The 18,727-nt window shown below is 30.0% G+C and overlaps 1 protein-coding gene across 1 annotated transcript in view; it reads left to right on the forward strand.

Moving 5' to 3' along the window:
- The first annotated feature begins 994 nt into the window (after positions 1-994).
- The window catches only part of LOC143193398 (ATP-binding cassette sub-family G member 1), a 49,781-nt gene continuing 32,048 nt past the window's right edge, over positions 995-18,727 (forward strand). Inside the window, exon 1 of the mRNA XM_076399600.1 lies at positions 995-1,457. Within this exon, the coding sequence (XP_076255715.1) occupies positions 1,223-1,457 (235 nt within the window). The 5' untranslated portion in view covers positions 995-1,222. The remainder of the gene's footprint in view (positions 1,458-18,727) is intronic.

Here is an 18,727-nt window from a genome sequence, read left to right on the forward strand (position 1 = left end):
ACCATTAATACAGCAAAAAGCCCGTCCCGCCTACATGTATCTCGGAACATATCGCAAGCATGAATCGCAGATAACCCTTACCTGTTTTCTTCAAAACGTTAACTCGTTTCTCAATTCTCACTTCCGACCAAATGAGCAAGAGAAGATATCAAACCAACTAGTGATGAAAGCAACTGACAAAAAATGTTCTTCAATTAATTAATAATATTTGTCGCTACATAACCAACGAACAATTACAACAACGAGCTTATCCAAGATTTGCCGGTAAAACATAGCTAAACCACAACAACGTAAAAGCAATACAATGACTAGGCAACATATTCTTGTATTGATACAAGTATTTATACAAGCACAACAGAACAATAGTAACAAATTAATTTGTAATTTAACATTGTACTAAGCATGTCTAAGACATAAATTTTTTTTAATGAATTGCAATTAGTATATTTAGAAAAATGTATCTATTTTCATATTTAGAGCGATATTAGTATCTTGTTTGAATGTATAAAACTACGAAATACGGCTAGGTGCCCCAACAAGTTGAGTACTAACCGGAGCAGAAGAAAATTGACAATATTTTAAATCGTTTTAACATCCTTTTATATAATTTTCCAGTTTTTTCTCAATTAAAAATTGTTTATTTTTGCAGTGTGGAAGCTATAGCACAAAGATTCACCAAGACCAACAGTTCTAATTTACTAAGGGTTTGACGATGATCGATTGATATTTTCAACGATTGATCAGTTTATTTACTATATGTTTGTTACAAGTAATAACTTCGTGAAAACAAAAGATATTCTTTAAAAAAAACAGTAACCATTTGGATTTCCAAATAAACTATTATCAACCATTAAAACAGCAAAAAACGCAACCCGCCTACATGTGTCTCGCTACATATCGCAAGCATGAATCGCAGATAACCCTTATCTGTTTTGTTCAAAACGTTATCTCGCTTTTCATTTTTCAATTTCGACTTTAAAACAATATCGGACGTATTCGAAACAACGAAGTTTTGTCGCAGATAATAAACCCGATAAGAATGATTAGACTATCCAGCCGGCGCTCGATCGGTTTCCCAAACGGTTAGTTGTTCATCAGGGGACTAGTCGTACAACGAACGTACCAGTCGAGCGATCATCGCCTGTTTTTTCACTCGGTGGTATACGCGCATCCATCAACCTCACGCGTTCCGCGTTGGATTTTCTCTTTCAGAACCGAAAACATGATCAGTTCGGAGAACGGCGCGGCCATGGAGACACCGTGTTCGTCGCCAGCGGCCAGGATAAGACGTCTGACCAAAACCAGACCCGATTCGTTGAAGATCGATCTGCTCTCGACCATACCTGAGAACGGATGCGTCAATAACTTCGGATCGGCGGCCGGTGCATCGGACAATAAAGTGAATGTGCAGTTCCGGAATGTTAGCTACAGTGTTCGTGAGGGATTGTTCACCAGGAGTGAGTATTTCTTTTGTTTTCGAACGATGTAAACAAAGAGTCAAAACTGAAATATTGAAAACATACATCAAAATTATTTACTATTAAATGGAACAGTCTGTTAAATGATTTTATGAATTAATTGTAAGAAATTCTTTTATATTTTGGTAAATAAACCACAAACATTTAACAATATCTTATAATAGTCACTATCCTGACTATACAAGTTATTACAATGGTTATTATAGTAACATTAGTCTATAAACTACGTCCCTTTGCATCTGACAAGCCAATACATTTGCTTTAGTTCAACTATTAATTGTTTCCGTCTGGCTTCTTGTATAATCGGTATGTTAATAACAGTCAATTGAAAAGTTCCCGATCTACCATAGTAAAACACATTTTTTTGGCAAAATTATTTTTATTTATTCAACATAATTTCTTTCAAGGGTGATACACTGATTATATCGACCCTCCAACTTTTCGATGCCATTTTTGTAGTACGACTTGTCCTTTGCTTCAAAATAATCCTCAGTTTCGGCGATCACCTCTTCATTCGACGAAAATTTCTTTCTAGAGAGCATTCTTTTGAGATCTGAGAACAGGAAATAGTCGCTGGGGGCCGGATCTAGAGAATACGGTTAAATGAGGAAGCGATTCGAAGCCCAATTCATGGATTTTTGCCATCGTTTTCACTGACTTGTGACACGGTGCATTGTCTTCGTGAATCACCACTTTCTTTTTCTTCAAATGCGGCCGTTTTTTTCGGCGATTTCGTCCTCCAAACGGTCCAATAACGCTATGTAATAATCGTTGTTGATGGTCCTTCATTTTTCAAGGTAGTCGATGAAAATTATTCCATGCGCATCCCATCTGGCAAAATTAAGTAGATTATCATTTTGTTAAATTATTTTATGAAAGTCAAATTACATTTTCCATTTGCTAGATAAGGGCGTTTTTCTAGTTCAACAACCTACCCAATGGGCTATAAGTTTTTCTCTTTATTTATGTTTATTATTATATACAAGACATATAAAAGATGACTTCTGTAAATGTCCAGTTTATACAATGTTTTATTCTAAATCTTGCTCCAAAGCTTGTATTTGTCCATTAATCAGATTGGACAGTACTAAAGGTTTTAGTCTAGGCACTTCATTGTCATTACCCACATTTAACTGATAGGCAAGTCCATTGGGATGCACTGACACTCTTTCAATGTACTTAACGCTAACCGTATTCTTTAAGGATTATAGAGGGGTATCATACTATATCACTCCATTAGAGAGGTAGTAGAGAGCATCTGCTATAACATTTTGTTTTGAAACCATTAAACCAGATTTGCTAAAAGTACCCCATAAATGGATTCAATTAACCTACCACTAATTTTACAGCAATATTTTGTTATCTAAAAATAAGTTCGCTTTGCGCCTGAAAAACCAAAACCTTTGAGTCAGCTTAGGGCCAAGTTGCTTTCGTTTTGCAAGTATGTGCTTCTTCCAAGTTAGACGTCATCTTCTGCTTGGTGTAATTGGGAATTATTAATATTCACTGGTGACTTTGTTCTTCTACATAAGATAAAGGTCACATGGTTTGCTACACTATTGTATTTTATTAAGGTGTTTGAAGTATCCTTGATATTATCATTAGGTGTTAGATATTGCCACTTCTAAGAAAGCTTTCTGGATCGTTTAAAATGTTGAGTTTTTATTTTATTTTTAACACTTATACCTCCACGCTTTCCTATTGTTGACTTTCTTTCAATGATTTCTTGACCCCCCTAATTATATTTTAATAAATTATCTAAAATAATTCATCTCTATCTTGATCTTCCTTTTTGTTTTTTTTTATATATTTTCAACTTCGTCTGGTCTCACCTCAAAACATCTCTAGCCATTTTACTCCCTTCTGCTTTATTTTTCGTTCTATATCTGCTACTATTTATTTATTTAATTCACTACTAATTTTTACTATGTACTAATTTTCTATTACTTTTGTTGGCTTTAGAGTGGTACTTATTATTTTCCTTTCTTCTATTCTTAGTCTTCCTCCGACTTATTTTGTTTTTACTTTTACACTATACATTGTTATTGATGTTCTTATTTTTATCATTTTTGATTTTTTTATCATGGATTTTTTTTGGATTATTACATATTTAAACTGAACTACCTCTTCACTGTTGACAAATAACTAATGTATTTAATCTGTATCTATAATATTAAGAGTTATTTTGACTTTAAGAAAGCCTTCAAATTGTGCCAAAACAGCGAATTTTTAGTAATAATATTTAGCGCAAAATTAAAGGCTTACTGTAATCTATTATTATTAATAAATTTTCACTATTAAGCTGTTCGATCAAATGATAAGTTCATATGTATAATTCTGTATAAGTTAAAAACCAAGAAAATTGCAAACTGCAGCTTCAGAGCTGAAAAACATATAAGCATAACCTTAAAATATAATAGGTTGAGGTGATCAGGAATTAGTCATGAAGGCAAAAGTGTAGCAGGGGTAGTTCATTAATAGTCCTAGTCTTGATGTTGTCTACTAGAAGTTGCTTCAATCAGTGATATAATAAAAAAAGATTTTTCAATATACTATATGTTGCTTCTAAAACCCAGTATTTTCCATGTGTTCCTCCACTTGTCTGCTAAACAACTGCTAGACCACATTTATTTTCATGCTTTATTATTATAAAAATATATTTAAATATATTTATTTAAGTAAATTTGTCATATATTTGTACTTATTACCTAGATGATAAACCGTTTATGTAAATTGTATTCTTGAAACGAAAAACGAAAAAATAAGCATTACTTGACTCAACCATATAATTTTTAACATTTGATTATTTCAGACATAAACTCATCCTTGCTATGCTGTCCTGCTAATATTATTGACTTTTTATTTATACTTTTCACAACTTAATTTCACCACAGCAAGATTTTAATTTTGAAATAACATAAAAATACACAGGTAACAACCCAATTATTGATTAATGATCAATCTTAATCAATCTCTTGTATTAATAACGTGTAATGTGTGTGATAATATAAGTAATGAGCTGTCATCGGTTTTCTCGGTCTTGAAATGAATGATTGCGATTTAAGAGAACATCACTATATCCAAGAGGAATAACATGAAAACAGATTTGACAATTGAAAAGTCCCCGGCCTATCTTAGTAAAACCCATATTTTGGCAAAATCAGCTTTTTTATTCAACATAATTCCCTTCGAGGGTGATACACTGATTATAGCTACCCTCTAACTTTTCGATACATTTTTGTATTACGATTTGTCCTTTGCTTCAAAATAGACCTCAGTTTCGGCGATCGAGGCATTCGAGGAAAATTTCTTCCCGGCAAGCATTCTTTTGAAATCTGAGAACACAAAATAGTTGCTGAGGGCCAGATCTGGAGAATACCACCTTTGCACAGAGCTTTCCCATACCCAAATATTCGTGATTGATATGATGTACACGTTCAGTTGATATCTTTAGAGTGTCTGTTACTTCATTCAATTTCAATTTAAAGTCAATCAAAATCGCTTTGTTGATTTTTTAAATATTTTCGTCGGTAACAACCTCTTTTGACTGTCCACTGCGTTCACCGTCTTCGGTACATTTCACTACCTCTAAACTTAGCATACCAATGCTTGATGGTTAATTTTCCTGGGGCAGTGTCCGGAAACTCGGCATGAAGCCAAGTTTTTGCTTCAACTTTCTTCCCTTCATATTTTATCAACACTCGAAATTCCTTTTTATACATTTTTTTCACAATAACAAAAATTGCTTCACTCAAAATGATATAATTCACAAACTAATGATCCGACACCTATCATATTTATACACGCATCTTTTGAGGGTTAGGGCTAACTAAAAAACATATGGATTTAATCTAGTAGCGCCATCCTTGTATCGGGCCGGGGACTTTTGAATTGACCTGTTAATTTGCGCCTTCTTTATCGACCATAAGTATTTTTACAAACAATAAAAGCGTTTTATTTCAAATATGATAAAATTCCATGAGTTACTATACGAAATGCTTCTAAATCACCATTAATAGCTAGCTATGATTTCTTATTTCGAAAAGTAGAGAAATGGCAATTAAACCGAACACATAAAATTGAAGAACTCATTTTTTGAGTGAAAATTATCTATCATTCCCTAGATGAAACGTATGTAACTAAATATGCTAAGGTAAATAATATACAAGGTAGCCCAGCAGTTAAATGATCTTTTTCATCGTAATCGTATATTACTCATACTAATATTGTCTTGTCAAGACTAAGAATCTATACAATTCTAAACAAGTAATGATAATTTAATCAAAAATTACAAGAATTGCTTTAATAACGAATTCAAATCAAATTAGATAATATCATATATATCATCATTATAATCTATTTTAGTTGTGTATCGCTGTAACTTATTGTAATTCAAATTATATTTTTTAACCGCATTTACATTTTTTTAATCAAATTAGGATGCGGGTATCCAAAATAAAATGATTTAACAACGATTGATTCAGTATCCGACGTATTTGGTAACCACTTAAATCTGCTTTTTTATGTTTTACACCTATTATAATACGATATTACTAATACAATCTTGCATCACTTGTATCTTGCGTCAGATTTGATAAATATAAACTGTTGGTATTAAACAGAATATATTTAAACTTCTCCGTACTAGAAACTTTAGAAATATGGACAATATATTGTTTTTTTTATTTATATATTTATTTAATAATTCTTATTTTGTTGTTTCATTTTGAATGTACCAAATGGAGTAAAAGCCTGTAAACCTCGCGCACTGCTACCAGAAATAGCTAAGGTATTTTAAAAAATCTTGTTGAAAAGGCTTCGATAAGGCTTAACCATAACTTTAACCATAACAATGCTCATAAGCTACGGAAAATGTTACGGAACATACTAAACTATTCTCAGCCAAAATGTTTAGAGTCAGACAATAGGAAGCATTCTCTACATTATAAAATATTTTTAACAAAAAAAATGAACCGACTTCAAAATATAAATAAGGAACTCACTGAAAAGTAAAAAATTATCAAACTTAGATTTTTATCACAAAAGAAATTGATCAGTTTGAAGTCGGTACGCGCAACAAATTATATTTGTTTTGTTGGTAATTTAATTTTGTGTATATGTCACAAAGTTATATTATAATTTTTGTATTGTTAACTTTATTATTTAACTAAAAACAAAACTTTAAAGCTTTACTCTTTCTTACAATACTACGGATAGCACATCAAGAGAAAGCTTCATCTTTTAAGGCTATTCATGGTTCTACCAAATTTTTGATATCTTAATATGAAGTTTAATTAGTAGAATAATCTGTAGATAAGTATTTTGTTGGGTTTGGAATAGTAAGAAGTATAAATTTCCTTGAACAATCAACTCAATCTGGTCAATTATGTTCGACAGAAAATATACCAACTTTGTTATTGAAAAACCTGTGTGTGAAAAATTAATTAGAAACAATCCAGTATTTTGATAAATTAAAACTGTTATATAATTAAGTATTAAAATACAATGAGATAACAATGTATTGATTGATAACACAGGTGCTATACTTATTATATTGTAATTGTCTGATTAGAAAAATATATAAAAAAATTAACCGTAGACATATTCGCACTCCAATAATTAGATTTTAATTAACTCAGTAATATAATTAGTGATAGTATAAATATTTTCTGCCTTCTTGAGTCAAATACAGGAAAAAAGAAAAGGTAGAAATATATTGAATGCATTATAATTATTGCATAAATAAACTATTTAACATACTTAAATTAAAGTTAAACAACATTTTTATCACAGCTATCGTATTATTAATGTTTATTTATCCAACACTCACTATATTTGAAAGAAAACATTCGTTTTATTAGAAAACTAATTACTTATCTGTTATAATTAAGCTAATATTCTACGACCCATTAAATCTAGCTCTTATTTTCTACAATAAATATTAATTAGGTACATAAGACATATCGTTATTCTGATATATTTTCAGGAATTTATAATGGATATTTCCAAAATAAATTGTATATAAAATATTTGGTATATGTCCCAAAATAAAAACGTACCGACTGTAATCTATTGTCAAGGATAACGAACGAAAAGATTAAACTATTTTCCTCATGATAATCGTCGAGACAGTAAATTTTTATAAAAATTACATGTTTCATTAAAACATGTTTAATTCTGGTAAATATTAATATATACTCGGTTTAGACTAATTTTAGAAAGGTGAAGACTTTTGATAAGATATTGTGGGTAGTTTTTCTATGTTTTTACTAACCAGAAGGCGCCAGTATTTGTTTTAAGTTAATTTTAGCTGTAATTTTACTGTGTACGAGGACTGTTTAATAACTAGTTGCCTTATCTCAGAAGTAACTCAGCTTATTCGACAACATATCTCCTAAATACTGCATTATTCAGTATAGTCTCTATTCTATTTTTGGCCTATTTTTTCATGTATAGTAATAATCTACGAACAATTAATAGTAATAGTTAGACGATTTCACACCTTTATATTTTGTTCTGATTCAGAGTAACGGTGGTAGACCCAAGATTCAACTATCATCTTATTTATTGCCAAAACATTATTTTGCAAAAGTTCACCAAAACATATCCATCAAATACATAACTAATTTAACATATTGTACGACTTTGGCGATTTTACAACAATTAAAATCCAATGGATATTTGAAGATATAACTTAGAGAAGCTTATAGTGACTCCAAATCTTCATAAACTCAAATATATTATTAGAGAATTAGGATCGACCAAATAAAGTTACCATCAAAAATTACTGAAAGGTCATAATGCCTGTAAGTGTGTTAGTGCTGTTGTTGATTGACCTCAAAAGATGTTTCTGAAAATCATTTGGTTCAGTTTTTTACTCAGAAATCCCAGTTCTACAGAGATTGAAATATAATTTTACCAGAATATGGCAAAAGGTCATTAATTTTTAAAATTTATATGACGTGGTTGGTTAGAAAAGGCCAAAGGCCAAAGAACAATCGATGTAACCAAATTTTTGAATTAAGATCCGTGTCATTCGAGATTATTTTATATAAACCTATACAATAACAATATCTAATTTAACAAAAAAATAGAGATATAAATATATATCCATTCAGAAAGATAGCAGAGATTTATAGCACTGGCAATATTACTTGGTGATTACCTTATCTTTATTATATTGTAGTTTAATATGTAAAAGAAAGTGATGCAAATTTCTTTACAACACTGACTAATTCATTATTTTGACCTGTGTACATATATTTCAAACTTTATATATCCTACAAAAGTGATTTATATAAAATTTAAATAAAAATATATTTTACTTACAATCTATCCAAAGTTCTTTGAACATACGTCATCAAGGTGTTTAATGTATTGCCTGTCGCAATTTGTAAATTCGGTTTAGAAGCAGACAATATTTTCCTTCTCATTTTATTCTAGTTAAAAAGAGACACAATGCTGTTTGATTAGTTCGAACGAGTAAATGAATGAACGGTTGTCAGACGTATGCAAAATTATTCAAAACAATAGTGATAAGAGGTTATAAACCGGCAAACGTTATTTTAATGTTTTGTTTGCTTTGATGAATTTCAAATCACTGTTTATTATTATCTGACTAAAAATTCCGACGCCTGACAAAGGAGATTGTGTCTCTGACCTGAAGCTGCACTGAGTATTAGTATGGATACGGTCACTGAATTATCCCAAAAAATTAAAAATATAATCTTGAATTACCGAAAAAAAACGCCCTCCTACGAAGCGGGTGACGAATCAAGATCAACTTGATGTTAGCTCTATCAGAGATTAACTATATGAAATATATAAAAAGAGTGAGTAGTTTTATCAATACAATTATTTCAAAGGAAACCGTTAGTCTGAAAATATCAGGTCAAATGGTACTTCCGGATAATGCTTTTAAAAGAATAAAATGTTTAAAAGCATATAATAAAATGAAGGAAATATTTAGATCAGACATAGATGCTTCTATGTCTTCTATTCAGGAGAGAAAGAATAGTAACTGTTTTACAGATATGTCAAATGCATTAAGGATAATGCAGTGACTATATCTAGTTTTACTAAGAAATATGTATACAGGCTTTAACAGAACAAACGAAGAAGAAATACAGTGATATCAAAATGTCTTTACAAAGAAACACTGTAACGAAGCACACAACTGCTAAATATAAAAAGCAAATATGCTCTCTAATGAAAGTAAAATATATTACTTGGATATACAATAGTTAGTTAAGTGGATTAGGCCTCCAGGGGATACAACTACAAACACGCCTAGAACTCTAACTCATGGGTGTTGGGGAAAAGAGTTGAATTTAACTGCAATCACACACAACCCTAACCTACAAACTATTATAAATGTGTAAGTACATTGTAGTTTTAAGTCCTTTGATGATATATGCGTTAGATTTACTATCATGTTAAGATAAATTATATTTGATAACATTATTTTTGTTTACTTATTTTATTTAGATTAGAATTTTGTTGTGCATCAAAACCAAACTGAACTAAAACTCAGAGTTGATATGGCAACATTGTGACCTTTTGACATCCCAAATTTAGATGACTTATGTAGAAAAGAACTTTGGATAGACTATATATCAATATTAGTTGTAATATTAATGATTCATGTTATTGATAAATGTATTTATACAAACGCGCCTAGAACGCTAACTCATAGGTGTTGTGGAAAAGAGTTCAATTTAACTGCACTCACACACAACCCTAACCTAAAAACTATTATAAATGTGTAAGTACATTGTAGTTGTAAATCCTTTGATGATATATGCGTTAGATTTACTATCATGTTAAGATAAATTATATTTGATAACATTATTTTTGTTTACTTATTTTATTTAGATTAGAATTTTGTTGTGTATCAAAACCAAACTGAACTAAAACTCACAGTTGATATGGCAACATTGCGACGTTTTGACATCCCAAATTTAGATGACTTATGTAGAAAATAACTTTGGATAGACTATATATCAATATCAGTTGTAATATTAATGATTCATGTTATTGATAAATGCATTTATGATTGTAAATGAAAAAAAAAACACAATAAAATGTGTAGATAAATATTTTCACAATAATATGTGCTTTAATTATGACTTTTAACGCGTATTAAACAATACAATACAAAACGATCGTTACGAAATAAATATATGGGTCTGTGAGACTAAAAATTTCTCTTGTTCAATGATTTATGTTATCATTTTAATCTAAATAAATTGCATTTAAATAGTACTAAATACTATTTGGTGTATACTAGGATGTGAGTAATCTACTACCTACACTTACTATATGACATAATTGAAGTGACAATATATTCGGTTAGTTTTTTTTATGTCTTTATCTTGGATATAATGTATACGTAATGTATAAATATAAAATATATGTATTTACAATGTATATGTATTTATGTTTATCTTAGACAATATATTTGAATTCTTGTGTTTGTACTAATTATGATTTTTAGTAGCCCAAGAAACGAATCCATAAGTTATACAGAGTGTCCGTTGCAAAATTTCATATTTTATGGATGTACTCTTACTGATACACCCCATATAGTTTTAAAACACGACACGGTTTCTACAAATAATTATATTAGTTCAAAAGGTTTTTGTCTCTTCAATCTCCACTGTTGAGATCAGCTGTTTTTTTGAATTTAAAACTTGAAATCATGCCTGGTTGAACCAGAATAAATTTACAGTTAGCCGGAGCTTTGTTTACATTTCTAACAAATTTTACTGGGTCTCCATTATCTCATTCCTGCTCGAAGTAACCAATTAGAGCTCCAGAACATCTCCGGATTTGGCACATGTACACTTTCCTGCATAGAACAAACCATAGCAAAGAATAAACTATATGAAATTATATTGTCTTCCTTTTCTAATGACGGCCCTTTCTTTTCAAGTCGATGGGTACGGTCGATCAGATCAAAACAACAACAAAATTAGAATATCCAGATTTTGTGTTACATTAATAATTCTATAGTAATAATAATTAAACTGTTGTGTTATTCTTGGTGGTCTAACATGCATTGGTTTTAAGATATGGACGAACAAGTGTAAGTGCACATTGTAAGGTTAAGTTTTTAAAGGTTATAAAATCCAAATAGCACCAATTTTATTTATAGTGCGAATTTTAGCTGCCAAAATTATAACAAATCATTTTCAACGTTGTTCTTGTTGTGTCGGAAGTGGTCAAGTCATTAATAAGGTTTGTCCATCAAGAAAAGTAGCAAAAACCGTAGTATGTTAGTAATGATTTAAATTTTATTTTACAGCTAAGATGTAGCTAGAATTTGTTTAAAGTAAAAGCCGAGGACTGTAAAATTCGGAGAATCAGAGAAGAAGAAATTAGACAGCATTTTGCTAAGATGTAAGAACAGTGTACAGTGATACTTTGAAATAATTAAATGTGCTAACAAAACTAGGCCTGGATCAAATATACAAAATATAAAACTATCAACAATACCCTTATGATATAAGTGTACAGTGTTAATTGAAAGTTCGTGGTAGTCAATTTATAAATGGGGTTTGTGGATCAAGAATTGTAGCGATAATATTTGGAGATTTTTAGGAGAATTTTACTGCTTTCGTATTTAGTGGTGGCTTTTCGTTTGGTTTTAATTATATTGGCTGTGTTTGATCTAAACGATTTTGGTCTTTTTTATGGTAATGTTTATTTATATGGTTCTTGTCAATTCTTCAAATATGTTAAATTTATTTAAATATGGTGTTTTTATAAAATTAGAAGGGCCTATTATTTTTACTATTTCATTTTATTCAATAATTCTTTAAATAAAATGTGTTATTTCGAAAAAAAATCAATGTTTGTTTCCCTCCTTACATATAGTTTTAACATTAAATCAATTATTTGTCAAATTCGTGTATATTTATTTATAAAAAAATAATGATGATGTCTAATATGTGCTAAAATGTGTTATTTCCAAAATTTTATCATTTTTATTTACTTCCTGGACCTATTTACCTGCTTAATATATTCGACATTCAATCTAATAATCACGATTAAAAATAAATAAATAAAGCTGGATATACGCATGGGCCAAACGCGGATTATGCTCTGTTTTAGAATTAAATGTAGTCATGCGCATGCGCCAAATCCGGAGATTTTATGGCATAATCTATCTTCATTTTCAATCGTAATAATATGAAGCAGCAACTTGAAGTTGAATTTACAAATTGCGACAGGCACTACATTAAACATCTTGATGAATTGAGTTCACTGCTAATTTAGAATAGAGTATATGTCTAAAATGTTTTAACCCTCGAATATTCACTTTTTATATGAATAAAAAGGATGTTAAAATATCTTGATGGCATCAAAATCAAAAGAAGTACATATTAGTACTAAAACAAACAATATTATAAACCTTAACTATTTATAGAATTACCAACAAAAGGCGTCTAAAATCATATCACGTTTCGAATTTAAACAAAAACTATACTTCATTGTCATTTCTTTTAAATGTCGGCCAACCTTTGGCCAAGGGTAATGTTCGTTCACAGCTTGACTCATTCATGATATGAATATTTACATTAATGATTATAATTAATCAAAAACAAATATTTAGTATTCGTTACATTAAACATAAAATTTCATGTAATTCCACCGAACATTTGTACGTATGTTACTAGATAAATACGAGTAGTCTAAATCAGGATACGTATATAAAAAATGATAACACAAAGCGATAATTATCTAAATTAGTAAGGAACCTTTTCCCAAAATGGTATTACCTAAACTATCAAATAATTTTTTTAATCTACTATCATTATTTTATTTTTAGTTCGTTGAAATATTTTTATATAATAGAGAAATTAGAAAAAAACAACTGAATATTATATAATCGATATAACTATATGCTGGATTAGAAAAAACGATCGTTCATGTTTATATTTAAGGTTTTCTTTATTTGAAGTTTTATTGATGTATCTTTTGAAGCAATCCATGAGTCGACCCATTTTTTGGTGAAAAACGAAGAAGTGAAGCGCCACTCAGACAGGTCACTAGTTATACGTCGAAACATGTAGTAATCAAAAGGAACAATGCTTGGAACATACGGTGGATGGGATAGCAATTCGAATTTTACACGTGATCGAGCATTATCGTGCTGAATAATAACATGGATTGATGATTGATCCCTATTGATGGTTTCATCGGGTAATTTCTTCAAATTTTTTCGCCTAGCTAGAACGCTCTTTTCTTAGGTGTCAAAATCACCACTCTTTAGTATTAAGATATTGAACTCGATAGAGTTATAATGGTTGTTATAAGCCCCACAGGGCATCTGATGACCTTCGATCGCCATTTTTCTTTTTCTCATTCGTAAAGAAGTTCATGTGTTGACGTAAAGTTTATTTTCTGCATCAAAACCATCCCTTTTAACGCAATTATCAAAGAATATCAATACTCACACAATTTTCAGCCGGTAAAAAGGCTTAAACTTAAACTATACTGATGTTTATTCTTGATATTATTATATATGACAAAAAAAAACCATAGTATTTTAGTACGACCTATTTTCTAAAATACACGTGTTTAAGTACTCATTTAAATTATAGCAAATCCAAATAATCTTTCAGATTAAATTTACTGTTGACTATAAAAAATTTGTTATAATCAGTATTGTACTAGGTATAGTAATTTCTTTTAAACGATCTTTAAATAAACATTACTATCGCTTATCATTAGAAAAATAGATTTCAAATTATTGTGCGTTGGCATTTACAGTCTATTTCCCAAAACTCGGGTTCCTCAAAACTGTTTAAACTGTTAAGCGTTAAGAACACCATTATTATTGGTAGCCACGAATCTAACAGGTCATTAAAAAGTCCCCGGCCTGACACATAGATGGCGGTACTAGAATTAAATCTATATGTTTTTAGTAACCTAACCCTCAAAAGATGCGTGTATAAATTTGACAACTGACGGATCATTAGTTTGTGAATTATAACATTTTGAGTGAAGCTTTTGTTAATGTAAAGAAAATGGATAAAAAGGAATTTCACGTGTTGATAAAAAATTTTTAAAGACAAAAAATACAGTTGAAGCAAAAACGTGACTTGATGCCGAGTTTCCGGACACTGCCCCAGGAAAATCAACCATCAAGGATTGGTATGCTAAGTTTAGACGTGGTGAAATAAGCACAGAAGACGGTGAACGCAGTGGACGCCCAAAAAAGGTTTTTACCGACGAAAGCATTAAAAAAATCAACAAAATGATTTTGAATTACCATAAATTGAAACTAAATGAAATAGCAGACACTCTAAAGATATCAACTGAACGTGTACATTATATCATTCACGAATATCTGGGAATGAGAAAGCTCTGTGCAAAGAGAGTGCCGCGCGAGCTCACTTTTGACCAAAAACAACGACGAGTTGATGATTCAGAGCAGTGTTTGAAGATAATCAAGCGTAGTAAACCCGAGTTTTTGCGTCCATATGTGACAATGGATGAAACATGGCTCCATCATTTCACTCCGAAGTCCAATCGAACAGTGATCCGAGTGGACTGCACATGATAAACCCGTTCCAAAGCGTGAGAAAACGCAACAGTCGGCAGGCAAGGTTATGGCGTCTGTATTTTGGAATGCGCATGGAATAATTTTCATTAACTACCTTGAAGAAGGAAGTACCATCAACAGCGACTATTACATGGTTATTGGACCGTTTGAAGGACGAAATCGCCGAAAACCGGCGGCATTTGAAGAAAAAGAAACTGCTGCTTCACCAAGGCAATGCACCGTGTCAAAAATCAATGAATTGGGCTTCGAATTGCTTCCTCGTCCACCGTATTCTCCAGATCTGACCCGCAGTGACTATTTCCTGTTTTCAGATCTGAAAAGTATGTTCGCTGGGAAGAAATTTCCGTCGAATGAAGAGGTGATCGACGAAACTGAGGCCTATTTTGAAACAAAAGACAAATCGTACTACAAAAATAGTATCGAAAAGTCGGAGGGTCGCTATAATTAGTGTATCATCCTTGAAGGAAATTATGTTGAATAAAAAAATAATAATTTTGCAAAAAATTGTGTTTTACTATGGTAGGTCGGGGACTTTTCAAATGACCTGTTATTGAATTAAATATTTATTCAGCCTTACAAAATGTATTACGCATAATTTCTTGGAATGGCTCGGAGCTGTATACAAGTAATTTTCTAAATTCATCTATCAAATATACCAATAACTCAACAACAATATAGTAAGCAAATATAGACAAACCAGCAAAACTCCACATACATATAAAAGATGCTCAAACTATAGTAAAAATATTAAGAACGTGTTAGGTATAGATGAACGGTCAATAACCCCAGGTTTTTACCTGGTATTTCTTAAATCTTAAGACTAAATAAAGTCGGTGAAACCTTGGCTACAATGAAAACGAACTTTTAATATGACTCACCGTATATACCTTCACAGAGGATTCAAAAAAAGAAAGACAATTTTATGGTTTGAAGATAAATTATGTATTTTGGTTTATATCAAATATTTTATTATTCCTAATTCCAACTGTTTTTTTTTTCTCATTTATTTTTACATCTATATAACATATATATAACAAATTTATCAACTTGAGATCACATCTCTAGAAAATATACAAAACATACATAAAAATATCACGAATAAGCCACAATACGAACTAAAACTAAACTTTTTAACACCTCAGAATGCATGTTTTGAATCAATAGAAACTTTTTAAGACAATTTTAACGGAAAATATTTTACTGAAGAGCACAAGAAATTCTAAAACCACTGGCTGATATACGTTAAATCAAATAACCGTTTTATTTGACGAATCCCGAAACAGGTATGTATGTATTTTTAATTTAAAATTGTTATGGACGACACAATCATATTTATTGATAGAAAATATCTTTTGTCGATTGTCAGAATAATTATTAAACTGCATTAATGAAACAATACCGTTCAATTTATTGTTATTAAGTCAGAATTATATATTATATTAGTCATTGTTATTAATTTGTACAAATATATAAAGGAAGGGCCATCTGTTGGTTTATTTTCTAAACGATATTGAAACCTGCAAAGACAATTAATTTAATGGTTGTTGCTTGGTTCAACAGAGGAAATATTTGATGTATATATAAATATATGTTACAAGGTCATAAGGTCTAAATTATAGTATACAAATAGAAATAATCAATACAAATAGGAAAAAGTTAATTTAAAGAATAATTCCTAAAATTCTTAAACTCATTAGTCATAGCGAAGACTAATACACTTCGCCCATTTTTGATTACATCTTACATTAGATATGTTTAGTACAGTTTTAATTTGCTAATTAATTTTTTACTATGTTAACTATCGTCTGTTCAAAGTTATTTTGTATATACTTCTTTTAAATTTGTGACATCAAAACATAGCAATGTTACCGCATCAACTCTGAGTTTTAGTTCAGTTTGGCGTTTACATAGAACAAAATTTTAATCGAAATAAGATAATTTGAACAAAACGTTATCAAATATAATTCATTTTAACATTATAGTACATCTAAAAACTATAGTTAATTATAAAGTTACAATAGTTTATAGATTAGAGTTATAACCTCTCACCACTATTACTTTCAAGAATTTTGCATACGTCAGACAACCCCGGACGACTTTGACAGGCTCATTCGTTTACGTGTTCGAACTTATCAGCCAACATTAATGTGTCTGTTTAACTGGAATAAAATGAGAAGAAAAATATTGTCTGATTCAATACATTAGAAATCTTGATGATCTATGTAGGAAAAAACTTTGAATAGACTATATTCACTTTTCATCGCAGTTTCCTTTGGCAACTTTTTTCACCCTTCTAGATATTATCAGTATTTTATTTATTTACCTAAACCATATTCATATTGCCTTCATAAAATTCTAATTATTTACAGTACACACACTAAGATCAAACAAAATTATATCGCATGAATTTCAAATTTTACTCTCCACGCTCTAATAAACTTGTGCAATAAACATTTTTTTCGAGGTATTTCAACTGAATATTTCTAGATAAGATTAACACGATCCCGATTTTTGTTTTCGCTTAAAAGCAGACTAAACACAAGACACCAAAAATATACTATATATGAACATACAGTTTAGAAGAACATCTAATACAAATGATTGAATAATCAATTGTTTTTTTTTTCTTTGTTTAAATAACCTGACCTTTGAAACATATGAAATGACTTCCTTATTCCTTTGTCCTCAAGTAAGTACCATTGTTTAATACCATACATATTTTTATTGTTATTTCTTTGTCTCAAAAATCGAATATTGATATTTTATTTACTAAAGTAAAATTCTGTGGATTAATTTTCAGGGATTTGTTTGGTAACTTTGAAGCTTTATAATTAAAAGTTTCCTCGATATGTTGTTCATATATTTATGGTAAAATTTCATGGTAAAACACCAACACAAATAACATTTATTATTCTTATTACTATTACAGTGCCCTGTTGAGGATGTTCCAGACAATTTACTGACAGACATAAAATTTGATTGACAGTTTTAATTAAATTAGACATTGTACATAATTTGGTAATAAACAAAAAATCGAGACAGAGAATCATTAATAAATTAGAATAGATTTCTGGTACTATTAAATAACATTTAAATAACAATCCAAGATAGATAACACAAAATTCATTGCTTTCAAACCCCTTATTTACTTCTTCAAAAAATATTTTACTCACTTCTAAATCTTTCAGAAATTCGAAAGTGATCTGAACAACCTCTGCTGATACGAATATGGCGTTATACATATTTTCATTGTCGATAGATTAGGATAAGTTACTCCACAACATCTCCGGATTTAGCGCATGCGCACTCACCTGCATAGAATAAACTATAGAAAAGAATAAACTATATTCTTTTTCTTTTCTAATTGTCATCTTTTCTAATGGTAATGTTTATTTATATGGTTCTTGGAGTTCTTGTTAATTGTTCAAATATGTAAATTTATTTAAATGTGGTGTTTTTTGTAAAAATAGAAATTATTTTTATTATTTCATTTTATTCAATAATTTTTTAAATATACTGTGTTATTTCAAAAAAATTTCAATGTTTATTTCCCTCTTTATTATATAAGAGGATTTTTATCAAAGTAGAATAGGTGGATATATATTAATTATCTTTTTATTATTTTATTTTATTCAATAATTTTTTAAATAAAATGTATTATTCCATTTTACCATTT

This window comes from Rhynchophorus ferrugineus, unplaced genomic scaffold (assembly GCF_030347505.1).
Source record: "Rhynchophorus ferrugineus isolate W39M unplaced genomic scaffold, kcgeb_rfMv2 rfM3, whole genome shotgun sequence".
Lineage (NCBI taxonomy): Eukaryota > Metazoa > Arthropoda > Insecta > Coleoptera > Curculionidae > Rhynchophorus > Rhynchophorus ferrugineus.